At 31.8% G+C, this 27060-nt stretch overlaps 4 protein-coding genes across 20 annotated transcripts; 2 read left to right on the top strand and 2 right to left on the bottom strand.

The window, feature by feature from the left end:
* Window positions 1–37: 37 nt before the first annotated feature.
* Window positions 38–2340, bottom strand: LOC124949449 (DNA polymerase epsilon subunit 2). Of its 3 annotated transcripts, XM_047494458.1 has the most exons (5): window positions 1873–2084; window positions 1707–1777; window positions 1234–1628; window positions 456–1145; window positions 38–369 (listed from the first exon to the last, which is right to left on the bottom strand). In XM_047494458.1, the coding sequence occupies exons 1-5, from the start codon at window positions 1938–1940 to the stop codon at window positions 103–105; spliced, it is 1491 nt and encodes a 496-aa protein (XP_047350414.1). In that variant the 5' UTR covers window positions 1941–2084; the 3' UTR covers window positions 38–102. The 3 variants fall into 3 exon arrangements, with proteins under 3 accessions (XP_047350414.1, XP_047350415.1, XP_047350413.1); XM_047494459.1 differs by lacking the exons at window positions 1707–1777; window positions 1873–2084 and adding an exon at window positions 2091–2340; XM_047494457.1 differs by having other exon boundaries at window positions 1234–1777.
* LOC124949452 (zinc finger protein ZPR1) lies at window positions 2208–3979 on the top strand. The gene is made up of 3 exons (XM_047494466.1): window positions 2208–2391; window positions 2475–3147; window positions 3279–3979. The coding sequence occupies exons 1-3, from the start codon at window positions 2272–2274 to the stop codon at window positions 3812–3814; spliced, it is 1329 nt and encodes a 442-aa protein (XP_047350422.1). The 5' UTR covers window positions 2208–2271; the 3' UTR covers window positions 3815–3979.
* Window positions 3915–10968, bottom strand: LOC124949455 (dynein axonemal light chain 1-like). 9 transcript variants are annotated; one of them, XM_047494472.1, is made up of 4 exons: window positions 8024–10968; window positions 7795–7941; window positions 4610–4761; window positions 3915–4520 (listed from the first exon to the last, which is right to left on the bottom strand). In XM_047494472.1, the coding sequence occupies exons 2-4, from the start codon at window positions 7915–7917 to the stop codon at window positions 4016–4018; spliced, it is 780 nt and encodes a 259-aa protein (XP_047350428.1). In that variant the 5' UTR covers window positions 7918–7941; window positions 8024–10968; the 3' UTR covers window positions 3915–4015. The 9 variants fall into 9 exon arrangements, with proteins under 9 accessions (XP_047350428.1, XP_047350436.1, XP_047350435.1 ...); XM_047494480.1 differs by having other exon boundaries at window positions 3915–4037; window positions 4345–4520; window positions 7795–10960; XM_047494479.1 differs by having other exon boundaries at window positions 3915–4037; window positions 4306–4520; window positions 7795–10955.
* Window positions 5561–26316, top strand: LOC124949448 (serine/threonine-protein phosphatase 2A 56 kDa regulatory subunit gamma isoform-like). Of its 7 annotated transcripts, none has more exons than XM_047494452.1 (10): window positions 5564–6478; window positions 6726–6794; window positions 16284–16512; window positions 17868–18042; window positions 21762–21964; window positions 22103–22497; window positions 22601–22934; window positions 23007–23225; window positions 23309–23533; window positions 23618–26316. In XM_047494452.1, exons 3-10 carry the CDS (start codon window positions 16465–16467, stop codon window positions 23765–23767), a joined length of 1749 nt encoding a protein of 582 aa, XP_047350408.1. In that variant the 5' UTR covers window positions 5564–6478; window positions 6726–6794; window positions 16284–16464; the 3' UTR covers window positions 23768–26316. The 7 variants fall into 7 exon arrangements, with proteins under 7 accessions (XP_047350406.1, XP_047350408.1, XP_047350412.1 ...); XM_047494456.1 differs by having other exon boundaries at window positions 16284–16538; XM_047494450.1 differs by lacking the exon at window positions 16284–16512 and having other exon boundaries at window positions 5561–5717.
* The last annotated feature ends 744 nt before the right edge of the window (window positions 26317–27060 follow it).

The raw sequence follows: 27060 nt of genomic DNA, 5'->3' as shown, positions 1-27060 counted from the left end.
AAAGAAAAAGAAAAAAAAAAGAAAAACAAAAAAAGAACAACTTGCTAGAAAAACTTTAATAGTAATTTATTTATTATACATTTAATATGCTTCACTTGGAATTTACTGCGTACTTGGAATTTCACAATCTTCAATTATATTTGCTGCAGGTACGTATGTCTTAAATGAAAACTTATTATTTGGAAATGATCCAGGATTAATCACATGGCAATTTGAGTAAACAGTCGAATATGGTTCGTACTTATCCGCGACTACAATTAAATCGGGCGTAGGATGTAAACGTAAGGCATAGTCGTGTGTCCAATAAACAGGACTTGCTGTAAGTGTTAAAGGAACCAAATGTGCTTGGCAAATAATAGATTTGGCGAACTGAAACATATTAAATAAAGTTTTCCTTTTGTAAAAGAAAATTTTCATTTCAATTGTTTATATTTCATGTATATTAAAAAACTTACATGATTAGGTACTTTTGATTCTTCTCCGCTAGGAAAACGTAAAGTATTTCTACACATTTTAATCAATATATCTTCTCTATATACCACAATCTCTTTAGTACAATATTGAATTCTGCAAGGATTAGTGGCAAATATAGCTTCAGGTATAGCTTTCTGGATATCTTCGACCACATATTTGGACAATGATCGTCTTGGTAAAATCTTTGGTGCGCCCAAATCACAAGGGCCTGGTACAAATATAAATTTCGAAGACGTCTTTATAGTCGGATATTGAACTATTAAATCGGCTAATTTCTTGAAACCTTCCTTCATTGCTGCTGGACTGAATTCATTTTCAGGAAAACTCAAAAAATTCCCACATATTACAAAAGCTATTGGTGGAATGTCCACCAATCCATCCAACATAATTTTAAATTTAGATAATACAACCGAATTGTCAAGCCATAAATCTGATAGAAAAATTATCATTCCATTTTGATTGGATTCTTCATATACTTTCAACTTTTCAGATAATTTCAATGACGTAGGATGAGGACCACCAAATGTATTAGCATCTCCAAAATCTGCACGTGAATTATCAGATGATTCTGGCGGTGGAAATCCTATTTCTTTAACATATAATACCCCATTAGTGTAAGTACCACTAACTAATACCATAGAACCTTCCATAATCAAACCATCTTGAAAAATGTATATACAATTGTAAAGAAAATATACGTGAATGTAATGAATGTAATAATGTCTATATAAAATTGATGAATTAGATTAAAAAGGATATTGCGTGTCTCAAATCAATTTTTAATGCTCCTCCTGGGTCCTCCAAGTAATAATGATTTTCAGAAAATTCAGCTATAAGGCCTAATAAGCAAATATCCCTTGTTTTACTCTCGCTGTACAAGGATTCAATAGGCGTTAATTTTATCCTGGATACATTTTTTTCTCCAAGCTTACGCGAAGTGAATAGTTCATGTCTTAATATTCTATATAATATTGTTTCAAATCTATCTTTAAAAAGTATAGTCTTTTGTGTTACATCTGAATATAAATCCATAGTGCTTTTATGTAACACAAATTTTTTCTTGTTAAGATCATATGTAATCTTTGGTATATCATACGCATCAATGACATTTAATTTTGTCTCAGTTTCTTTTAATACATCTGATCTCATAAAATCTGTAATAGCAATTCTAATGTGATCTAATTCCACATGTGGATTTTCTAAATTTTGAGATAATACTCGTTCTACCACACCCGTAAGCCAATTTTCTTGTTCATCCTCATTTACTTGTGATAATTGTTTGGCAACAGAAATACTAAGTGTTCTAAGCAAAAGAATTTGCATAAATTAATGAAAATTAATATTTATTATCCAAAATGATTAATATAATAATTTATATTGTTAAAAATATCATCTTACCTTGATAATACAAGTCCGTAAATAGAGAAAGTCGATTGAACAATTTTAATTAATTTTTCATCAACCATGATTTTAACAAATCTAAATTATTACAAATTTCATAAGAATTTAATTCTAGTTTTTATGAAATGTACATCCTCTTTTGAAACGAAAATACTGTTAGACGTAAGAATACTTAAAGACGTGTTTATGTACTTTCCCGCCTTTTTCTTTATTACCTTGAAATATCATTGATATATATCCGTATATCTATCTAAATCTATCCAGTCGCAATATCAAAACATAAGATGTTTGTATATTCTGTACGAGTTGCTCTTCTTAAATATTTTCCTTAACGATATACTTCGTGGTCATTTGCAATAAATATAGGATGTAGAACATAACCAAAGAAATAAGAAAATGGCAGCGAACGAAAGGGAGGCAGAATCACTTAAACCACTTTTTCGTAATCTTATGGCAGACGATCCTGAACCAGAGGCTACAGAGATAGAAAGTCTTTGTGTAAATTGTGGTAAAAATGTAAAGAGAAATAGATATATTTTTATAAAATTAAAAATATACAATATTTCGTTGTTGACGATATTTGTTTCATCTATATTTAGGGCATTACAAGACTTCTCTTGACGAAAATACCGCATTACAAAGATGTCGTGGTAATATCCTTTGATTGTGAGAATTGTGGTTATCAAAATAATGAAATTCAAAGTGGAAGTAAAATATCTGAAAAGGGTATTAAAATTACCTTGGAAGTTAGCTCGCCAAGAGACTTGAATCGTCAAGTAGTAAAGTCAGATTATACCAGTGTTCATTTGCCCCAAATAGATTTTGAGATACCTGCAAGATCTCAAAAAGGAGAAATTACTACGATTGAGGGTATAATAGATCATAGTATCGAAGGATTGGAACAAGATCAACCAAGACGCAGAGAAGAATATCCAGAAACTGCAGAGGAGATAGATAAATTTTTAACAAAATTACGTGATCTTAAAATACCCAGCAAACCATTTACAATAATTTTTAAGGATGTCTCTGGAAACTGCTATGTTGAAAATCCAAAGGCACCGCTTAAAGATTCTGAATGTAAAATTACTTACTTTAACAGATCGGAAGAAGAAAATCGTTTATTAGGGATATATAATGACAATACAGAAGGTCTTTTAACACCTATACAAGATGGAGAACATACTCTTGAAGATATTGAGGGTGAAGTTTTATCTTTTCCTACAAATTGTCCAGATTGTAATAGTCCTTGCGAGACTAACATGAAACTGACGAGTATCCTTTTTCCTGAGATCAACATTAATTGGCTAATCATTCTATTTCTTTGCGAAACGTTTTATTTATTATAATTAAAAATTATAATATATTAAAGATATTATAGCGTTTTTCCTTAAGTTTTAACATAGACATACCACATTTTAAAGAGGTCGTAATTATGGCAACATTATGCGAAGCATGTGGTCATAGAACTAACGAAGTTAAAAGTAGCGGAGGAGTAGAGCCTCATGGAGTAAAGATAGAGGTAACGGTTACGGGAAAAGAAGACTTTACTAGAGATGTATTAAAGTCTGAAACATGCTATATGGAAATACCAGAACTTGAATTAGAAGTTGGCCCAGCGGCTTTAGGTGGCAGATTCACTACTGTAGAAGGGATTATTGTAGCGACTAAAGAACAGTTATCATCATCTACTGCTTTCACGGGTGATAGTACGGATGTTGAAAATGTTAACAGAATGCAAGCGTTTATATCACAATTAACAGGCGTTCTTGAAGGGAATAAAACAATAACTTTAGTATTGGATGATCCAGCTGGAAATAGTTACATACAAACCCTTTCTGATGATGGGCCCGATGATAAATTGAAAATCACAAAATATGAAAGAAGCTTTGAGCAAAATGAAGAACTTGGACTCAATGACATGAAAGTTGAAAATTATTAATAATGCAGTGACTTGTATGAAAGAATGCAAACATAATATCAGGAAAGTACAAAGAAAGAAGGATACGTATTATACGGAATTATAAATAATAAGAATGCAATATTGTAATACATTTTTATCATGGGTTTAGGATACAACATGTAAATACATGTTTTATATTTTGTTCTTTGATCAATTTTATTTCATCCGATGTAATGCATCTTAAAAATCGTCAGCAGCACGCCTAAAAAAATATTTGAGTTTTATTCCTTTTTCTAATCTATTATAATGCGTAACTCTCTCTCTCTCTCTCTCTCTCTCTCTCTCTAACACATACACTATCGGAATCGAATCAAGTTTCTTCAAATTTGGAAATTTTTTCATGACCTGAATACGCCATGTCTCAGTATCCATGGTTTCGCATAAGGGATTATTTATAAATAATAGATCTTCTAAATTAGGAATTTCTTGAAAACGATTGAATTCTACCCAATCTCGTATTAAATTATTACCAATATAAAGAACTTTGAGGGCCTTAAGCACGTTCACACCTTTGGTTTTTTCTATTGTATTATACGATATCCATAATTCTTCTAAATGATCTCCTACCGCCTCTAATCCGGAAAAACTTTTGATAGAATTACGAGCCACGGATAAAATTCTTAAATTTTTTAAAGAATTAATGCCACTGATTCTTTCTATCATATTAGTGGATAAAGATAATTTCCTAGAAATATATAAATTATCATTAGTTATTATTTTAATTGTACAATACATCATATCAATAAGAAAGTATATGACAGTTTAATGACTAACACTACATTGGCCAAAACAGCCAAACTATTATCCATTTTTTCAATTGGTGGCCATTGAAACGATAAAATGACCTCTTTTGCTTCGGCAGCATTCAATCCCGTTTTTTCTTCCCATCTTTGAATCGCTTCTTTACATGTCGTAGGTTTAAGATGCTAAAATTTCCAATTTTTTAAATTTCACAAATATAAACTCTATCATTACTCTACTAGTTATATTTATATTTTAAATTATACTTTTGTAGCGGGCTCCATAATTGATTCTTATTTTATTTCTATATCAACAAAAAATTAAATTATTTTTGTGTAATAATCTCGAAACAATAATTCTCACAATGTTCATTATATTTAAATAATATTTCAGATGTTTATACAATCGATTAGACGCCGGTGTACCTATTGTTATCTACTTTACTATCATTTATAGAATATTAACTCAATATTCCCTTATTCTATATGTATTTAACGAAATCTATTTATCAATAAACAATGAATCGAAAATAAATTTCCCGCTCTTGAGGAGTAACTAATTTTAATGATTATTCGATTAAGTATACGGTAATATTTTATATCCAATGAACATCTAAAGATAATTTATATCCAATGAGCATCGCAGACCAATAGAAACGTACTCCTATAGGTATAACTATTTTCATTGGAGAAGTATCAACCAATAGGAACTTCGTAAAAATATTCGTCCATAATATATATAAATATAAACTTTTTTCTTTTTTATATTAATAGCGTTGGAGGCTTGATAGCCGGTGAAAAAAAAATATCTATATAAATTTATGAGATATGCAAAGATAAAAAGAAAGAGAGAGAGAGAGAGAGAGAAAAGATATAGTATCGGTGGCGCGATCGGTCTTGCGTAAAGGAAAATGAGAGATGGCGATGGCGGCGAATATAGAACGACCAATAGGGAGGGCCAATGGCCGGCGCATACATGGATGCCGTGCTCGTGCGTCGTCGGCTCGTCCGCCACCAGAGACCGACGTGCCGATACGCGCGCTCTCGTGGGCGTACTCGTGTTCGCGTTCCTTTCGATTTTCACGCGTTCCCGTTCTTATAAAGCTCTTTAAAAAATGCCGAACCTGCTAAGGAAGGAGAAGGTGCGTCTGTCACGGTAGTTCTCTCGTGTCGCGCGGTGGTGTCTTTAGAACGTTACCACCAAAGTTTTTCTTCGCACGCGATCGGTCTGTCCTACGGATCAGTCTGTCTTTATTCATCCCCTCTCTATCTATCTATTGCTGTGTGTGTCTCTTTCTCTCTTTTTCTTTCTTTCTCTCTCTCTCTCTCTCTCTCTCTCTATATATATATATATATATATATATATATCTGTATCTATCTTTCTCTTTCTCTCTCTCTCTCTTTTTCTTGGTGCTGCGCGACGCGAATGGTGTTTCTCCACGGCAGAGAGAAAGAGCGAAGAAGGAAGGAGCAAAAGGAAGAAGGGAGCTAGCGTGTGCGCGCGCGAGAGAGAGAGAGAGAGAGAAAGAGAGAGAGATTGAGTGAGTGAGTGAGTGAGTGAGTGAGTGAGTGCACCGGGGGAACAACCCCGGCGGCCTTAGCTACTCAAGGGTGTAGTAGCATGGTGAAGACCGCCGTCTTGCTCGTTTCTTGACCCGACCGTCCGTATACATCGCAAAATCGGCTCTTCAACTATCTGTCCGTTGCGAAAAAGAAAGAAAGAAAGAGAGAGAGAGAGAGAGAGAGAGAGAGAGAGAGAGAAAGAAGGTTCGCTCCGCTCTAGTAAGAGTCCCCCGTCGACTCGTACGGAATCGAATCCATCGTCGGCCTATTAAAAGCGGTCGTGTGAGTTTCGACTACTCTCTCGCGTGTCTCGGGCCCCGTCGCACACGATACAATAATGGTATTTTTTGCCTTTTCTTTGCTACCGTGCTCTGGATATATGTATATACACAGCAGGCCATATACACATGCACGCACCCATATACACGTACACACAGACACACATACACACACACACACACACCAGGCGTGTTCTCGCGAGTGCCAATTCATCCCTCTTTCAAAGGGACGAGTCGAACGCACGCGCGAACACGCGCACGTTGCTACACTCAACCAGATCTGCCACGCTTTTACTACTTCTGTTCCAGGAAACGTCGTCGAAGACCAGCAAGGACAAGGGAAAGAACGGCAACAAGGATGTCGAGGCCGGCGACGAGGTGAGGTTATATCTCGTTTCTCTACGCTCTTTCCCCCTCTCTTCTGTCGCCTTCTCCTCCTCCTCCTCCTCCTCCTTTTTTTTCTTCGGCGTCGTCGTCGTGTCGTCCTCCTCCTCCTCCACCTCCTCCTCCTCTCTCATCTCTCTATCGCGATACGTACTTAAATACCATCCCTCCCGCGCGCACTACTCCTGTCATATATTATACAGTAGATTGTCAGTGTCAGGATCGCTCTTCTCTGTCTCTTTCCCCCCCTTCCTCCTCCTCCTCTTCTCTCTCTCTCTCTCTCTCTCCTCCCCTCTCTTTCTGTCTGCGTAGAGACCGATTCTTCGGGCATTCGCTGCGCAATTTTCTCTATCTGTCTATCTATCTCTTTCTTTCTTTCTCTCTCTCTCTCTCTCTCTCTCTCTCTCTCTCTCTCTCTCTCTCTCACACACACTCTTTACGAACACAATCATTCCCGAGTACGTTTAGATCCCTTACTTCCTGTTTGCTGTTTTTCTAATTAGTCTTCTTTCAACGAGACTCAAGCATCAAGCAAATATCGATTCGGAAGCATTCGATATTTTTATTATACGAGAAAGGACAAATTGTATCATTTATATGCTTGACCGTAACAAGTATATCCATCTCTTTTCAACCTGGAATTCTCTTAATTCGATGCTCGTCCAACATACGTTCTATCGTTTGTATGGATATAGAATATTACTACTACACTATGCTACTACACTACGCTACTACTACTACTATTACACTTTACTACTACTACTACCACTACTACTACTACTACTATTACACTTTACTACTACTACTACTATTACACTTTACTACTACACTACCACTACTACTACTACTATTACACTTTGCTACTACCACTACCACTATTACTACTACTAGTACTACTACTACTCTACTACTACACACTACTACTACTACTACTACTACACTACCCTACTACTACTATTACTACGTTATATATTCTTATTTTCGCTCGTCGAACCTTAAAATTAATCGAGCAACGGAACATTCTGCAATTTTGTTCTCGCATTCCTACGATGATGATGTTCTCCCGTGTATAGTCATGAGGCCGGCCTGTCACGATACGTAGCAAAGCACAGAACATTCTCGGTAAACGGTGTTTGGGATCCTTTTAGATGAAGGATAAAGAAAATGTTTGATTTTGCACCTTCATTTTATCGCTACGTTATCGACATTTATTAACCTCTTACGTTCTACATTATCAGGTTATCTTATTTTCCCTCAATTTTGCATGTCCCTTGCAACGATTGGTCAATCCCACGGACCAATAACATTTCTGGTTTATCTTTAGTTTATCTTAGTTAATTCGAGTCGAGTGAAAACTAAAAGAAATGCTTTAAGATTAAATGATATAACATCTTTGAAAAATATATTTTATGTTTATGAAATATTCTGTCGATGTGTAATATCATTGGGAATGGAACCAAGATGTAACATGAAACGTGCCACGGTATTCGTTTACCATTTCGCATTCTTATGGGAATAGCACGATGGTTTGTTGGTTCGTTTCCAGGGTTCGGAGCTTTGATCGTACACCGAAACTCCTGCCACAGAAGCGTGATCAAAATTCGTTTATATTTTTACCGTTGTTGCAATCTTTCTATCCAGCTAATCAATTTCAATATCTTTTTTCAATAGCACAAAACTATATAAAAGTATATTTTTTGATTAACGAAATAAGGGGGATATCATTTGTTTTTTTTTTTATTTGGTAATTTAGTATATTAAATTTCAAAAGATTTTAATTTTTCAAAATCCGTTAAGAGAGAATATTTTAAGACGAAACGAGTTATTTCCTCCATTGTTTTTGTTCCATCCAATTTTGGAATATTTAAGAAATTGATTCAAAACATAAAAAAGAACTATGACGCAATGTACTAATGTAAATGTAAATATCGTTCTTTATGAAATATAAAGAATCTTTATCTTTTTACGTCATTAATTTAGATGTTTTACAAGCAATTTCCCTTATCGTACATAATACATACATACATGCGTCATTTCGTATTCGCGTAAACATTTTTTGCAAAGCTTATTCGTCGTGTCTGGAGCATCGAAAAGGTTAAAGTCGGCGCCACGCGCGCCAACGTTGGAATTCCGACGTAGAAAGAACACGAACAGAATGTCGCCGGCATTTGCTTCGTTGAGTCGTTGGAAATACGGCGTCTCTCGTTACTCGTTCATCTCTTTTTCTCTCTCTCTCTCTCTCTCTCTCTCTCTCTCTCTCTATTTCTCTCTCTATCTATCTATCTATCTATCTATTTCTTTCTTTCTTTCTTTGTTACATAAAACATACATATAAACACGTACGTGATGAAAACAACGAATACAAAAATTACGATGGTGATAATGGTTATGCTCTAGCGAATAATTAACATCGATAGTTTTACGTCTGATGTAATGCTGCAATTTTTACGAAATTAATCCGACTGGTATAGTTTACGATTTAAGCGATAAATAGATCAAAGAGTAACAACATTTTTTTAAATACATTTTTATTTCGACTTATTTATATGACTGAGATCGATTTATGGACAATTAATTTTTATCGTTTTACTTTATTATTCGACTTAAGATTAAATTTATTGTCAAATCTTATAATCCATTGTATTCCCTTCGAATTTTATTTTATCTCAATTCTTTTTTTTTTTTTTTTTCTTTTTATTTTCTTATTTTTTATTTATTTATTACTTTCGTGGTGTCATTTTGAATTCGGCGGTATATTAGGAGAAAAAATGGCAGCGGTTTCTTTTTCTTTTCTTATTTCCTTCGAAGTAGTAGAAAATTTCATTAAAAAAAAAAAAAAAAAAAAAAAAAGGAGAAAACTTACGTAATTTTATAATAATGTTATCATTAATAAGTTCGTACGTGTGTAAAGTGTTTTATATCATACCGTGATGAAACTTCATTCATTAAGATAAATCACGGAGAATTTTTGCTTATATAAAAATTGTCAAACATTTTGTTGAAAACATTTTTTAAGAAGATCTATGTTTTAATGTGATTGTTTGGCTATTTAAAAAGATGGATTAAAAAAAAAATGAAATTTTAAATTTATTACAAAAAAAAAAACTTTTTTTTTTTTTTTTTTTTTTTTTTTTTTTTTTTTTTTTTTTTTTTTTTTTTAAGAGATATACAATATGAAATATCGTATGTCACGTATATTTTTCCTTCGTTCTTTTCGTTTAAATTCAACGTCGGAAAAGTAAAGGTTTACACGTTCCACGTCTAGCTTTTATTGGACAATTCGATGACAGCTAGAACGAGATTGCACAACGATCATAAATGCACGTCCGTGAACGTCGTTTACACACACACACACACGCATACGCGCCGACACGCACTAGGAACAAATACGTGTGATCGAAGACGATTAATTCGGTTGCGTTTGAATTGTTATTTTGTAGAGTGGCCACGGTCGGTGAGTTAGTCGAGAGAGTTACGTATGAGTGAGTTACATATATCTGTTCCGCCATTTTCAAGGCAGATGGCACTACGATCGTTTGAATCCGTACGACGATCATGAACGTTTTTAAATAAAACGTTTCTTTTTATTTTTAAAAGTTTTTAAAGACTTCAAGTTCATGAAAAAGATAATAAAAGTAATGAATCGAGGTTAACCAAAAGAAAATACGGCAGAACATTGTCATTGTAAATTTCAACCAAGAACTTGGCACTCGATTTTATTTTATTTAAACCCTCGGCCTGCTCTTTTGGCGACGTTTTTAAACATCGGTCGAGATGTCCTTTGTTTTCCGAGTTCTTTTGTATGTGTTGTCTGTATCTAAATATATATATATATGTATATATATATATATATATATACATAAATGAGGCGGTAGACATTCCACATAATTTACACAGATAGTTTTTTTATTTATATCTTGATGTGAACGGTCGTTAATCTGTTAACTGCCAAGAGTGATTTTTTTACAATTTTCATCGTTGAATTTTCGTTCACCTCTCCTTGTCATTGTCGTCATAGACGACTCGTTGGCAGCGTCATAACATTGCGCCCGATTTATTTTTATGCCGACGAGAAGTGTCTTATTATTGGCGATCGCGAGCGCGATAGATCTTATGTCGTGAAAATGAACTGCGATGCAACTCGATGCTGTCGATCGCATTCTTTCATCTGTGGGTAGCCACGTAATGGCTCTGGTACAGTGGTTCAGATATATATATATATATATATATATATATATATATATATATATTCGCAAAAAGAAATAATATATCTTCTCTAAAAAGGACGAATAATTATAAATTATAATTGTTTAAAAAAGAAAAGAAAAGCAAAAAGGAAAAGAAGAAAAATTTCATTAAAAATGGATTATTATAAGTCCACATTTCTTGATATATTATATTTCGTTAATGTCTATTATACGATCAATGCAATCCTGTAACAACATGTTAAAGCAATTAAATCATAATAACTTTTCAATGTTTTCATTTGAAAGAAAAAAATATTAAGTTTTATCGATAAACGTTTTTATAATTTTATCAGAGAGGAAGAAATTGTTAATATTAATGGAAATTAGATTGTGAATTAAATATTTTTTTTTTCTTTTTTTTTTTTTTTTTTTTTTCCTTTTTTTTTATATTTTATTTAATTATTCTTTGTTTTTTTCATACTTAAGAAATGAATAGAATTTTTTTCGATAGAGAGATAATGTATTATCGGAATATTTTAAAAAGGAGTGATTCGTAATGATTTTCGAATATCGACTATCTCTCGATCTCTCGATTTCTCTTTTCACGAGCATCGATCTTTATCGTCGTCGATAATGTGTACGTAAGAAACGGCAGTAATGGCTGTATAGCTTGGAGGGGAGAATAGAGGAGCCAAAACGAGGTTAGACGACACGAGACTGCTTCTTGAGGAAAGTCATCAGTAATAGTCGGGATGGCACTTGTTGTATGAACGATCGGTGTGCTTCTCGATCGATTATTAGATCGATCATGATATTATTTATCGTTGAGTGATTTTCATCTTATTGGAAAAATAATATAAAGAGTTTTTTACCTGACTCGCACGTGGAAGAAAAAAGTGTGTCGAGTAGAGGAATACGCGTTTGTGTGACGTTTTCATTTATACCTATTTATAGTGCGTTATCTGATTTCGTTCTGTGTGTTTCTCTAGGTGAAACGAGTGAATTAATAAAATACGTGTACGTGCGTGTGTAAACATGAGCGTTTGGTTTCTTAAGTTTGTACGTGACTATATAATCTTTTTGTAGATTCATTATCGATTTCTCAATCATTTAATTTTACTTTTAGTTTTGTTACATCATCTTTCATTCATATTAAATCGAATTAAAAATTTTTATTTATATCATTAATAAGCGCGTTGAAATTTATTATCGTCGACTTTTTTAAACGACATTACAAAAAAATTCCCGCCTTAATATTTCATTCGCTTTATTCAAGTAAACCGATGCTGTGATATCGATTTATTCGAATGTTTTTTCTTTTTCTTTTTTTTTCTATTTTTGCAATTCATTATTCATGAATTATGATAGGTCGTTTAATTGTAAAAAAAAAAAAAAAAAAAAAAAAAAGAAAAAAAATAAATAAAAAAGTAATCGTGGATTAAGTAAATCGATCGATTAGGTATTGAACATTATATACGTATTTATATTACTTCATTTGATACTGATCTATAATTAATTTCTTTCGTTTTCTTCTTAACTTCCTTTCTTTTTCTTTTCTTTTTTTTTTTTTTTTTTTTTTTTTTTATGGTCTTGACGATATTATCGATAATATACAAATTGCCGCTAATCATTATTACCACCGTCGTCGTACGACATTTTAGAACTTATTTGTGTATAGTAATATATTTTTACGCGTTAGAATTTATTTATTTATTTATTTTTTTTTTCTTCAAAAGTAAATATATTTTAAATATATTTGATTCGTTTTTGTTGAATAGATTTAACTGTACGAAGTTTCACTGTTTATATGTAAGAATTTAATCGAATTGGCTACGATATCAATGAGGTTTGTCGGTTTATTAAACAAGATAATTAAATTTCGATTGTTTACATTGATTTTCATACTAGAGGCTGCAAATGAATTGTTGGTACAGCCTGTTATCTTTTCTAATAATCACCATTATTACTGCATCTGTTTAAGTTTACATTGTTAGTTCATTGAACTCGTCCAGAGAAACATAACATAGTACCTATAAAATATGTATGATTTATATTTAGAAAAGATAAAGAAAAGTAAATGGTTTTAAAAAGTGATCTTTTCGATTTTACACACACACATATATATATATATATATATATATATATATATTTATATATATATATATAATATAATAGCAATCAATTACGAACCATTAATTACTATAAAATTGTTATGTAATGGCATATTATATTTAATTAATAGAATACCAATTAATAATATAACAATTAATATATTTATATTAATTAATCGTTCAATTATTTCCCAAGTAATCAATGAATTATCGTAAACATTAGATGCATCTGAAATATTTTTAATGATTAATGTATGACATGCGCGATATAACGAAGTTAATCCGTTCAATTTCTAATACCAAACGAAATCATACTTCGTCATTGTTCCATTTGCATTTGCGTTGCACGGATCGGCTTTTGCTATTCGCTTGGCTCAATAAACATCATAGAAAATAGATTTATGCGTAAGCGAGCGTCTATGACGTTTGATCGCAAATCAGAATGAAAGAGAGAAAGAGAAAAGTAAAAAAGAAAAGGTGGATAGACGGTCGACTGCAACGATAGCCCTGGACCGAAAGTCTATCTCAAATAGAAACGACGAGAAACGACGTATGTAACTTGCTTCCCCATCGCGCGTGGGTTCAGGGTTGAGGCCGACCGAAGATGACCTTGAACGATCGTCGATAGTACTTCGGCATACCAAGAGAGCCGACCGCTTGCCAAAAGCTCTCATCTTCTTTGACTCTTTTTTCTTTCCCTCCCTCCCTCCCTCCTCTACCCCCACCTCTCTCTCTCTCTCTCTCTCTGTCTCTCTCTCTCTCTCTCTTTCTCTTTCTCTCTCGTTCAATCACTAACTCATAGACTCACCTACATTTTTTGAAAAAAATGTTAGTATTAATTTATCTCTTTACAATTTTATTATAATATTTTTCTTTACTTATTAGTTCATTGATTTTGTACCTTATTAATAGTTTATACTTATTTTTAATTTTTGTTTCGTTACAATCATTTGTTTTATGCAATGACTTCATTTATTTTTATTAAATAGATTTTATATATATATATATATATACATACACACATATATATATATATATATATATATATATATATATATATATATGTATAATGCATATGTATAACATTTATTATATTTATATATAGTTGTTATAAATAGGATAAGTCGAAGAGTGATGGCCCAATTTTTTTTTTTTTTTGTTTTTTTTTTTTAAAGCTTTAATACATTGTAAATTAAAAAAATGATATTCAAAAATATATTTGTCAAAGTAGATAGACGAGAATAATTTTAATTTAAAAAAGAAAAGAAAAAGAAAGAAATTATTTCACATGCATAAGTCTATCTATCTCACTCGGATTGTCCGAGTGAGATGACCCATGCATGATTCAGTATGTCATGGCTCAGATGAAAAAAAAAAAAAAAGATTTTGAACATAATAGGAAGAAAAATTATTTATTTCGCTCGCATACAAATTCTTTAAGGAAATTATGTAAATACAAAAATGTTGAACATTCTTCATGAAACCTTCTTATCACATCTCACAGATCGAATTCAGTCGTCTTGTTTCCATGTATAGCTCTTCGAATCCGACGCATTTAACATTATTTTCTTCCCAAAAATTTTTTTCAAACTTAAGGATTACAAAATTCGTAAAATTTTTATCCGAAGATAAATCTTTCGTAATATTTTTACGTTTGAGTTTACTTGAATTTTTAGCACGTTTTGTTAGTTTTGCCACTTGAAACCTCTCCTTACGGTTTCTAATTTATTGAACTACACCTGATGACGTAGTGGAGATTGGATTAATTTTATCTAGCATTATGTCTGGCGCGTCTGTCACGGGAATCTTTTTATTAATTGTTTTCGAACAACCAGATGGGGCAGATATTCTCTATTTTCCTTTGTATTTTCTTCAGTTACATGAGATACATGTTGTTTTGGTTGTTGTTCTTCATTTTAAGAAAGCGCATAATAAATCTTCGCCATTAAATAAAATTAACAGAAAGAATAAAAATCTTTCTGTTAATCATTTTGAAAAGATTTTTCTGACAATTTAAAAAGTATTTTTTTTTTTAATGATTATCGGTCTTATTACTAAAAATATTTGAAAATTAGATTATATTTATAAAATATGAGATCATGCCATCTCATCCATAGGACCATCTCATACGGATATGTAACAAATATAAAAAATGTTATATATGCATATAACAATTTAACATAATATTGTTTCATTTATAAAACAAAATATAATATTGTTTTATATATATATATATATATATATATATAAACAGTAATTTTTTTCAAATTCGATTATACCCATTGATCTTAAATTATACCATTTTGCACGGCTTTGTTAAATAGAAAGAATAGATTAGAAGTTTAGTATTAGTTGTTTGAGATTCACTACGCAATATTCGCTTGTCTACGCTCGTTAAGACGGTTCTATATATTCTTGTGATACAGGTTAATAAATAATGTGAAATATAAAATAATAATTATTAACTATCGCATTCTTGTTTTATATAATCGAACAGACTAAAAAAGATCAAACTTTTTCAACGTTGCTATTTTTCAATCATATCATCTGTCGTGTAGCTCAACTCAACTTTTTTTGCACTTCGCTTCGATCATGATAACGATCGATAAGTTTGATAAAAGATATTCCAAAAGTTATCTAACAATATATACGCGTTAGTAAGCACGTAACAAAATCTGCTAGCTATTAACACTTTTCGAAACTTATCTGTATAAAGCTTAGGCATTTAAAATGGTTCATTTAAAAATGAAACAAAATGATTTCAAGAAAAATTGTTTGATCTTGAAAAGATAAGAAAAAAACAAATAAACAAGTAATCCTTAAAAATGGATTCGAAAAATATATTTTTTTTTTTTTTTACATATTTTTTTATGAGATATCATTATCACTAAGTGTTCTTAGTTTTTTTTTACTTATATAAAAATTATTGGAACAGGATTAAGGCGAATTCTCTTCGTTTCTTATCTTCTCTTTTCACAAAAATATCCACAATTTTTTTTACAGAGAAAAAGTTCCTCGTAAGGCTTTAAAATGATCCTATGTCCTTTAATAAATAAGATTATCCAAACGAATGATGAATTTATTTAGTGATTTCTGGTAAAAATAAAAACAAAAAAAAAAAATATTTCCATAGAAAACGATTAAAGTGTGTGCACGGTGATTGAAAATTTCGTGTATTCCTAAAGGAAGTAATTCATCTTGGAGGAGCGGAAATATGAGTGTCATGGCGGATAGTACGTGACCATTTCTTCTCGCAGAGCATGCAACGTTTCGATAACGAAGAGACACGATGATCATCCTCGTTCGATGATTTTTTACTACAGCAGCATCCTGGAATAAAGTCTATCTTTTCCTTAATCGTGTAAAATGCAAGCGTTTAGCAGACTCGCCTCTGGAAATGTGTTCAAGAAGAAGGCAGGTTTCGTATTGAGAATGTTTCTGTACGTACAAATCGGCGTTATCGGTTTAATATCTAGTTCTTTCGTACTTTTTTTTCGAGTGCTCTTTTTATTTTTATTTCTATTGTTATTTACTTATTGATTGATTTATTTATTTTATTTATTTATTTATTTATTTTTTTTTTTCGTCATTAATTCGTAACGTCATTTATTATTGATTTCGCTTATATCCTACATCGAGATTGTACGATTTTTAAATAATGGAGTCTCTCTAGGATCATGTCAAAATAATTCGAAAAAAGCCATTTGGAATTTTATCTCGCGTGTGAGCACGCAACACCCCTTAACGAGCAGCACGACAGGCATGTCAGGCCGCAAACAATTCGCCCACGTGGCTTCTATTTTAAGCGTTATACTATATCCTATATTTATCTTCACTGCTGCAACCTCTTAAAACACCGGTAACGACCGTGGAAGAGTAATTAGAGACCGGACGAAAAAAATGAATAAGCGAGGATGTGCACAAAGCCTTTTTCCCTCTTTTCTCTCTCTCTCTCTCTCTCTCTCTCTCTCTTTCTCTTTTCTTTTTCTTTGTCTCTGTCTCTTTCTCTATCTCCTATTTTCCTTTTCGCGATAAGACGAAAGAATTGTTTCGTATGTGTAGTTTCACATTGTAATTAGTGTTCGCATATATCTCTGTGGTGCCTGTTCGTGATTCATCGAGTCGAATAAATTATCAAATAAAATTTTTATCGAATCGTAGTGTATTAAATTGATAACATTTTACAATATTCATTTCATTCATTTATTCATCTTCGTTGCTTAATAATTAAACGTTTATTATTTTGATTTGGGCCTCTCGCTAACTTTTCTCTTGGGAATCTTTTAATCAACATCTCTTAAAAACTGAACAATATTTCAAGCTTTAAGTAACATTGACAATAATTGTATTATTTCGTTAAGTTATTATTATTTGAAATTAATTCGTAATAAGGATCTTCATGTAATCTTTCATTAAATAGAAACTTTGCGTAGATATTTTTACGTGAAGCTTCTGCAACGAGAGAAATGCGATATTCTTCTTCGTCGAGAAGATTGTATTTACCTGACAAGAGAAGGATGGTAAAGTTGGAGTTGCGGTTCCGCCAAATATCTTGGCTATTTGTGCGAATCAAAATCACACGTCTCTCGTTACAATGTTGTACGGTTTATATGCCTGTATTTCTCGTTCAAAAATATTTCCTTCGCCATTTTTCACTTACCTAACAATTTTTTCAATACAATCTGTTTAACAAAATATATTATCATTATGATTACACAATGATCTTATAATGATTTTCTTTCTTATCATCGACTACTTTTATTTCGCAGACGAACAAAGTGTCAGGAGGTCCTCCACATGGCAATGCCTCACCTCCACCGACACTCATCAACAAAGTCAAGTATCAACCTGGTGGGCCTGTAATCAAAAAGGATAAAAGACAAAGCAGCTCGAGATTCAACATATCAAAGAACCGAGAACTTCAAAAGCTACCGCTCTTGGCAGGTTTGTTTTATTTTCCATTTTGATTAGAATATCGATTATTATCTCCTATCGTTACATCCTTTTTATATTTTTACGTCGCTTTTTTTTTTTTTTTTCATATTTTATTTTAGTATTTCATGCCTCTTGATAATTCTTGACGAATAAAAAAGTAAACCTCTTCCTTTCTTACAATTAGTTATGATCTATAATTAAAGTCTTTATTTAATCGACAGTGCATCGAACGATTATACACTTTTTTTTTTTTTACGAGATATTATTAACAGCCCTGAGAAAAATGGAAAAAAAAGTTATGGAATGAGAATAGCGATGTTATAAAAATGTCACATCTAGTTATAATAGAGTATATCGGACACTCACACCCACGCACACACACACACACACACACACACATACATGATATCGGATTCGATATTGGATTTTTTTATCCAACATGTAACAAGTATCTCATGTTGTTTTTCCTACGAGATCACCTGGCTTAACATACATCCTACTTTTATTCCACCCTATTGGCAACCTACGAAAATTTTACGAGAGATTTGTTTATCATTAAGCGAAAAAGATAACATGGCCTAAGTTAGATTTCATCTTTCAATTGTTATCCTCTTATTGTGTTAAGACTTTTCCACTTCTCTTATCCATATTTTGGATAAGAAAAGTCGTCTTGTTTTAACCATTTGCATTGTGTTAGAAGTAAACGTTAGAATGACCCTTATCGATCCTCTACGGTTGGAACGGATGGTACCTGACGTTCCACTTTTACGGATAGATAGACAATAAGCTTTCACGTTAATTAAAGTTACTTTGTCGGAAAGCTATGTCCTCGGTTAAACGATGAAAGAAGTGGTTCAAAGGGGAAGGCAGTATTTCCTTTTGTCATCTTTGAGTATCACCGACACCGGTAGCGCGTTCAACAATTTCTCTTTTTCTTTCTATTTCTCAATTTAACTATATTCATTATACATAAAACTGTGTACTATTTCATTACAAATTCGATTATTTTTCATCATATTAGAAAAATTTCTAATCGCGTTTAAAGAGATTAGATAATTAACAGATCGGCCATTATATGGAAATAAGTAATACATTTTGATATATATATATATATCGGTCATATGTATAATTAAATAAAAATCTTTATTAAAAATATTAAAAAATTCAAGAAAATCGATAATATTCACAATTAAGCAAACGCTATTGAATATTAAACAATACTATAATAACGACTCTTATATAATTTTATATAATACTTTAATAATTACATAAGTTGTATGTATATATATATATACATATACGCAAACACGAAGTATACTCGTGATCGGATCAACAACGTATTAAGTTCAAAATCCATTAATAATTAATGCGTTAATTTAAAAACGAGACAAAATCGAGTGTTTATTGAATCGAATGTTTATTAATCAATGGTAAGTGTTTTTCTATTGCAAATGGCGACTACTCAATTGGTAACTAGAGACAACGCGATATCGAGCATCGGTGGTGTTGATTTCGAAAATGAGCCGGAACCTTATAAATCAGCCCGCACATGATGCAAACTGCACAAAACGTGTATCGCTTACATTACACATTATAGCTTTCTCTTTTTTAATATTTTATGTGAAGTATTATACATATAAAATACAAAAGAATATCTAATTCTAAAGTTTTATTTAGTAGTTGTATGAACTTGGTTCCATTAAAAGTATTATATAAAAAGTTGTATATGCGAGTATTGTTAGTATATACATATATATATACATTACTAATAATGTATATAAACAAAAAAAATCATTAGTAATGGGACATAGAAACTATGTCGGGCATTGTTACATTTATTCATTTTCAAGAAGACAAAAAAAAAAAAAAAAGAAAATTCCCGCGCTCTGCGATTCTATACATTTGTCAATGTAATCGCCATGGCAATTATATATGTACTTACTACTATTACTTAAACATTCATATTTAGTATTAGCGTAAAAGGATATTATAAGAAAAGAACAATACGCGAATAAAAAAAAAAAAAGAAGAAAAAAAAAACAAAAGAAAAAAGAAAAAGAGAAAAAAATGAATACGTATGGTTTCATAAATTTCATGATGATCGCTATTTAACCTCCAAAAATGACCTGATCTCTTATCTATAAAAAAAAAAAAAAAAAAAAAAAAAAAAAAAAAAAGAAAAGTATGAAAGTCCGTAGAGATTTAACGATAAAAAAAAAAAAAAAAAAAAAAAAAAAAAAAGGAAAGTTACGAGACAAGACGACGCGAGAGGACACGATAGGGAAACGACATGACACGCGCGTAACGCCATTAAGTATCGTAAAACATTGTGCGTTACTTTCTCGTGAAAGGAACGAGGATAAAAAAAAAAAAATCAGCGTTCCCGCCCTTTCTCAATACAATATATACATACTACACACAATGCGTATATACATGCGTATTTACACGTACGTACATAAGTGCGCCGCGTAGGTAGGTAGGGGACGCGCAATGCATATGCGCCCGCGCGCGCATTGCATGTGTATATGTATATATTTATGGTGTGTATATACATGTTGCGTTGCTAGTGTTTCGTGCGCCGGTCAATCGGGGTTGCTTGGCTCGCTCGCGACGAGTAGCAGCAGCGCTCTTCCTACGTCACAGTCTATCGATTCTATTTTATACATACATAGGTGCTCTCTCTTTCTCCCTCTCTTATTCGCCGGGCCGTCGCGCAAGCGCTTCTCACTTCGATTCACACACCGTTTCTCGTTTCTCCTAACGTAAACACACACGGTCCGTCCTCTCTCTATCCTATTTCTCACCTTACCTCAACGTTTTTCCACTCTCTTGATCATTTCTCGGTCATCATCATAGACTTCACACATATATATATATATATATATATACACATACATAGATAGATAGATAGATACATATATACATACATATATATACATATATACATGTATATTTTACTTTCCCCCTCCTCGTCATTTTTCATTTTGCTCTATAATATTTATACACCTTTTTTTCTTCCTCTCCTCTTTTCTCCTCTCCCTTCCTCATCTCTCGTCTCACTTTACTTTTTACCTCAGGTTTGGTACAAGAGAGCCTAGACCATCGACCCTTACTTCATGTTGAGAGATACAATCACCTTTGACCCGGCTACCGAGATCGAAAAGTACCCGCGAAATACGATTTTACGTATCGGTCCATCGTCGAAAAATTTATATAGTGTGACAGTTTGGAAACAGTGCTAAATAGAATTTGACGGCTCGATCGATTCTTTAACTTCTCTTCTTCTCGTAGGAAGCAACAGATTGTTGCGTATGCTTGCGAAACGCGAGAGTTGAACGATACGAGATATATGATGTTTGTGTTTCTTTAGATCTATCGAGAAACGTGTTAATTAGAATGAGAGTGTGGAGCTAGGTAGTAAGTAAGAAAAGGTGCTATAGGATACAGCCAGAGTACTTAAAAAGTAATAAAGTATTATACGTACATAATTACGATGGTTCATGTCGGAGGTATTGGTCCTGCTGTTGGAGTCATAGGTTTACCAAAGAGTCCTAGTTTTCATCAAGGTTTAGCTTTCGCCACTGTATTACCTCAGGAGCCGCACAAGTTTTATCCAACCTCATTTGCCTTGCATTATCAACCTTTGCAGCCTTTAGTAATCGGTAAAAATGTCAAAGAGTAAATTGTATTTGTCATGTATTAAATAAATTTTTATTTCTTCGTTTCAGAGACTCAACAAGGCAATGAAAGGGAAGAACTTTTCATACAAAAGTTACGTCAGTGCTGCGTACTCTTTGATTTTGAGTCTGATCCATTATCGGACTTAAAATGGAAGGAGGTAAAGCGTACGGCTCTTCATGAAATGGTCGAATATGTAACCAAAAATAAAAATGTTATTACCGAAGCTATCTATCCGGAAGCAGTGAATATGGTACGTTAGATATATAATAATATGAGAAATTGTTGTAAAGAATTTTTTATATCAATTATTCCATTTATAAATACATATATCTATTGAATTTTTGTAGATGAATATTATTTTAATCGATATTTTTCTTTACCTTTACAGTTTGCTGTGAATTTGTTTCGAACACTTCCACCATCTTCTAATCCAAATGGTGCTGAATTTGATCCGGAAGAAGATGAGCCTACTCTGGAAGCGGCATGGCCTCATTTGCAATTAGTGTATGAATTCTTTCTAAGATTGTTGGAATCTCAAGATTTCCAACCATCTATTGCAAGACGTTATATAGATCAAAAGTTTGTCTTACAATTATTAGAGTTATTTGATTCTGAAGATCCTCGGGAAAGAGATTTTCTTAAAACAACTCTTCATAGAATCTATGGAAAGTTTCTCGGTTTAAGAGCATATATCAGGAAGCAAATAAATAATGTTTTTTATCGATTTATATATGAAACTGAACACCATAATGGTATCGCCGAACTTCTTGAAATTTTAGGAAGGTAATATCGCACAAATTCTTTAATCTTTTGAATTTAAGCTGAATGAGATGTATCTGATGAACTAAATAATGTGACATACATTTATTGATTTTATTTATTCCAGCATTATAAACGGTTTTGCTTTACCATTGAAAGAGGAACATAAAGTTTTTCTTTTAAAAGTGCTGTTACCTTTGCACAAAGCTAAATCGTTGTCAGTTTATCATCCACAATTAGCATATTGCGTCGTTCAATTTTTGGAGAAGGATCCATCTTTGACAGAACCGGTTATTAGAAATTTATTGAAGTTTTGGCCAAAAACACACTCTCCCAAGGAAGTCATGTTTCTTAATGAATTGGAAGAAATTTTAGATGTAATAGAACCAGCTGAATTTCGAAAAGTACTGGATCCGTTGTTTAGACAATTAGCAAAATGCGTTTCGTCTCCACATTTTCAAGTACGTACTTTATTTGACAGCTTAGCATCAAATACATTTGATCGAAACTTTACATGTACCATTTTATTTTAGGTTGCTGAGAGAGCCCTTTATTATTGGAACAATGAATACATAATGTCATTAATATCAGAAAACTATTCTGTGATTTTACCAATTATGTATCCAGCTTTTTATAGAAATTCACGAAATCATTGGAATAAAACGATTCATGGTTTAATTTATAATGCATTGAAACTATTCATGGAGATGAATCAAAAAGTATTTGATCAGTGTACTAATCAGTATCATCAGGTATATTAATAGTAAAAAATAAATATAAGACATTTATATTAATCACGCGTATTCATACGTAATTGGATATTTAACTTATATAGGATCGTCAAAGAGAACGTAAGCTTATGAAAGATAGAGATGAAGCGTGGATGCGCGTGGAAGCATTGGCAATGAGACATCCACATTATAATATGGCAATTACTAAAAGTACACCGAACATTCCATACAGCTTGACGCAACATTTAGATAGTCCTCCACCCGATGAGGATGGTGACACGGATCAAACTCCGCTTACTTTAGAAAAGATTGAAGCTAAAGCAAATGAGGTGTGATATTATTTAAAATACAATTGATAATAGATTTGAAATAATAAAATAATGAGAATCTAATGAATGTTTTATATTACGCAGGCGAAAAAAATAACAAATGTGAATACAATGAAACCACTTCTACGAAGGAAGAGCGATATACCACAAGACTCTTACACAATACGGGCATTGTCCGATCACAAGCGAGCTGACGAATACCTTGTAACACCGCCCGATCCGAATAATTGCTAGTCCTTACCCTATTCTCTTCCGATGTATCCCCTATTTTGTTGTAGTAAAATCACAAGTTAGCTCTTTTCCGGGAGATGGAAAAAACGGCGATAACATAACCTTGGCAGTTAAATCTGCCTTAGAGAGCCTTATTGTGCGGAATCAATAACATTTAATGTATATTAGAATTTTGTTTGCTCGTGTTAGAGAAAGTATCTTCCTCTTGTTACACCTTTAGATTATGAGAACATGGAGAATCGCATGAGAGTAATAATGTCCATTTGATGCATGTAGATCACTTATTTCCTTTCTCAATTACAGACCATGCTAATTTAAGAAGTTGTTAAAAAGAACAAAAGGAAAAAAAAAAAAGAAAAGAAATATTAAAAATGTGTATTGTTCGAGGTAAAAATACGGTAAACAAAGGGCTCTAAATTCATTAGTTATGAAATATTTAGCACAAAGGCATTTAAAATGCTAGTTATGCTCTATATATATATATATATAGTTGCTATATATATATATAAAATATACATACACATACACACATACACATAAAAGATATATATATATATATAGTATCATTGGTATAAATGACATTATTAATGCTGTGGTTTTCATGAACTTGGTATATTCTAGGAAAGATTTTATACAAACGAGGATACGGAAGACGGAAGGAGCAGTATCATCGATAACGTTTTACTCTGTGTTATCATTAAATTATACTAAGCGAAGCGAGCTTGTTGTGTTAATAACTATGATAAATGAAGTTTTACGTTTACGTGTACATGGTGTAAAATAATTTATATTCTCGCTTTAACACTTCCGGCTCATATTAGAGCAGAAAAAAACGCCAGACATTATTACATTAGGGTGTATACGACAGTGCTATTTTAGGATATCGAACACTATAAATCCGAATAACTTCTACGTGTAATACTACCACTACTATTACTATTACTACTACTACTACTACTACTATTAATACTATAACTACTATTCTATTACCGCTATTATTACTATCATTACTATTACTATTACTATTACGATTACGACTACTTTTGTATCTGTTGTGCCTAGATGCCTGTGGAATAAATTCACAGAAAAATGCCTCTGCTAAGAATGATTGTTGTAAGAAACATTATAAGAGCCATGCGGCGAGTTACATTTGCTTTGTGCTAATATCATTAATCGATAACCACAGAATTTTCGGATATAGCTTCTGTAATATCGCGTTTGTAAACTCGTCGCACTTATGATTGTTAGATGAGAAAAAAAAAACAAAAAAAAAAAAAAAGAAAAAAACAAAAAAAAAAAGAAACAAAAAAGAAGATAGGAAGAAAAAAAATGCAGAGGTTTATTACGGCTACAAAAAATAATGAAATCTACCGAGAGAGAAATAGAAAGAGCAGGAATGAAGGGAATGAAAAATAGAGAAAGAAAATTATAAAATAAGATACATTTAGAACTTCGCGCTGCTGGCAGGCTGTTACGTTTAATATTATTGATAAATACGTTGTTGAACATATATAAGCGCTCGCGCTAAAATATTAGGAAGTTGATGCTAAAAAAAAAAAAAGAACAAAAAACAAAAAATGCTTTAAGTCCATTGTTTCACTATTACTTTTTCTTTTTTTTTTCTTTTTTTTTTTTTTTTTTTTTTTGAGGAATGGCCACTTTGTCTAATGTTTATCGATGATACGATAATTATTACTATTAATATTATTATTATTAATATTATTATTATTATTATTATTATTATTATTATTATTATTATTATTATTATTATTATTATTATTACTATTATTACTATTATTATTATTATTATCCTCATTATTAAAGCTTATTGTTATATTATTTTTAGTATAAACGATAAGACGTAGCATGGTGTTAGTGCCCATATTGACGCCACCCGGCATGCCTAAAGAATTTATTTGTCTTTTAATAATTACGTGGTTTCAGTGTGGACATACATACATATATGTATATATATATATATATATATATATATATATACATATATACATACATACATATATGTATATATGTATATATACAATTAAAAAGAAACTGTTGAAAGTATTTCATCTATATGTTGTGTGTCAATTCGACACATTCAATATCTCATTATACCGAAGAAAACATCGAAGAATATCATTATACGATAGCGAATACGAATGTATACGTTATCTAAAAACTGATATCATTTACGTAGATAATTAGAAAATTTTATGAAAATACACACACACACATGAGCGCTGCCGGACGTTTCTCATCTAAATAGCATATATCAATGTGTTGCACCATATCGCGGGATTTTTTTTTTTTTTTTTTTTTTTTTTTTTCATACGTATCGACTAATAATTATTACTAAAAGAGATTTGTTCGCCTCGACGAATAATTCTTTTCTTTGTAAATTATTTCGAGACATTTCAAGTTCTCAATATGCCTTATATGTATTATATTTGTGTAAGAACAGAGTTAATTAAAGTCTGTAGTTCATACGTTTGTAAATATCATGTAAATAATATAATTATGTTGGAATGCAGTCTACTGAGTTCCAAAGATAATAACGTAAAGTTTTTAGTTTAAATTTCGAATGCAATATAATTTTATTTTTTCTTTATACAGTGGTCATATTCTCGAGGAGAAGAATTATCTAATGGAAATATAGAAACAGTTACGCGCTGTAATATTATACTTTCTATAATGATTTAAAAGTAATTATATATCCATGATCCGTTTAATTTATTTTGCAAAATTACAAAGCAAACGAAGATGACGTGAACATAATAACATTATGTTTATGATATATGTTTAAGAGCTTAAAAAGAAAAAAAAAAAAAGTATACGTGTGCAGCAAATGCTCTTGCGATGCATTACATGAGATGCATGTAGTACCTATGATCTGCCACTAATTTCATAATTAAAATATGGATACAATATTACGTGCTATTTGTCCCGCAATGTGGAGAAGTATAAAGCAACTATGACACCAAGTAATTTTATTAAGGATGTTTCGATTTAAACAAAAATTGCCCGTGAAATAACTTTGTTACGTTACTAATATCAGATCATTACTAATTATAAAACTTCATTAAACCGCAAGCGCTTAAAAAAAAAAAGAAAAAAAAAAAAATAAACAGAAAAAAAATAAAAAGAAATAAAAACAAATGCGGTTCCTTAACTGAATATTCTACAAATAGCTCTCTGACTATGATCAGTATTCCGTTATCGAGTTCTTGTTAAATATGATTTAATCATTTGATTTTATTTCCCACGTATCTTCCCACAATTTGTTGAAAACATAATTT

The sequence above is a fragment of the Vespa velutina genome, chromosome 5, assembly GCF_912470025.1.
Source record: "Vespa velutina chromosome 5, iVesVel2.1, whole genome shotgun sequence".
In the NCBI taxonomy this organism is placed as follows: domain Eukaryota; kingdom Metazoa; phylum Arthropoda; class Insecta; order Hymenoptera; family Vespidae; genus Vespa; species Vespa velutina.
This window is presented reverse-complemented; position numbering and strand designations above follow the sequence as displayed.

What these genes read in the sequence shown, in the direction of transcription:
- LOC124949455 (XM_047494471.1), bottom strand. Translation starts at nt 7,917, where the DNA reads ATGTTCTGTGCTTTGCTACGTATCGTGACAGGCCGGCCTCATGACTAT. An exon ending in GTTGCTCGATTAATTTTAAG is followed by an intron (nt 4,762 to 7,794) that starts GTTCGACGAGCG and finishes TGGAAATTTTAG; the next exon opens with CATCTTAAACCTACGACATG. An exon ending in GCTGTTTTGGCCAATGTAGT is followed by an intron (nt 4,521 to 4,609) that starts GTTAGTCATTAA and finishes ATATATTTCTAG; the next exon opens with GAAATTATCTTTATCCACTA.
- LOC124949449 (XM_047494457.1), bottom strand. Translation starts at nt 1,940, where the DNA reads ATGGTTGATGAAAAATTAATTAAAATTGTTCAATCGACTTTCTCTATT. An exon ending in AAATTGATTTGAGACACGCA is followed by an intron (nt 1,146 to 1,233) that starts ATATCCTTTTTA and finishes AATTGTATATAC; the next exon opens with ATTTTTCAAGATGGTTTGAT. An exon ending in AATCAAAAGTACCTAATCAT is followed by an intron (nt 370 to 455) that starts GTAAGTTTTTTA and finishes AATATGTTTCAG; the next exon opens with TTCGCCAAATCTATTATTTG.
- LOC124949448 (XM_047494450.1), top strand. Translation starts at nt 5,691, where the DNA reads ATGCCGAACCTGCTAAGGAAGGAGAAG. An exon ending in ACCTGCTAAGGAAGGAGAAG is followed by an intron (nt 5,718 to 6,725) that starts GTGCGTCTGTCA and finishes CTTCTGTTCCAG; the next exon opens with GAAACGTCGTCGAAGACCAG. An exon ending in TTGAAGCTAAAGCAAATGAG is followed by an intron (nt 23,534 to 23,617) that starts GTGTGATATTAT and finishes TATATTACGCAG; the next exon opens with GCGAAAAAAATAACAAATGT.
- LOC124949452 (XM_047494466.1), top strand. Translation starts at nt 2,272, where the DNA reads ATGGCAGCGAACGAAAGGGAGGCAGAATCACTTAAACCACTTTTTCGT. An exon ending in GTGTAAATTGTGGTAAAAAT is followed by an intron (nt 2,392 to 2,474) that starts GTAAAGAGAAAT and finishes ATCTATATTTAG; the next exon opens with GGCATTACAAGACTTCTCTT. An exon ending in GACTAACATGAAACTGACGA is followed by an intron (nt 3,148 to 3,278) that starts GTATCCTTTTTC and finishes GTTTTAACATAG; the next exon opens with ACATACCACATTTTAAAGAG.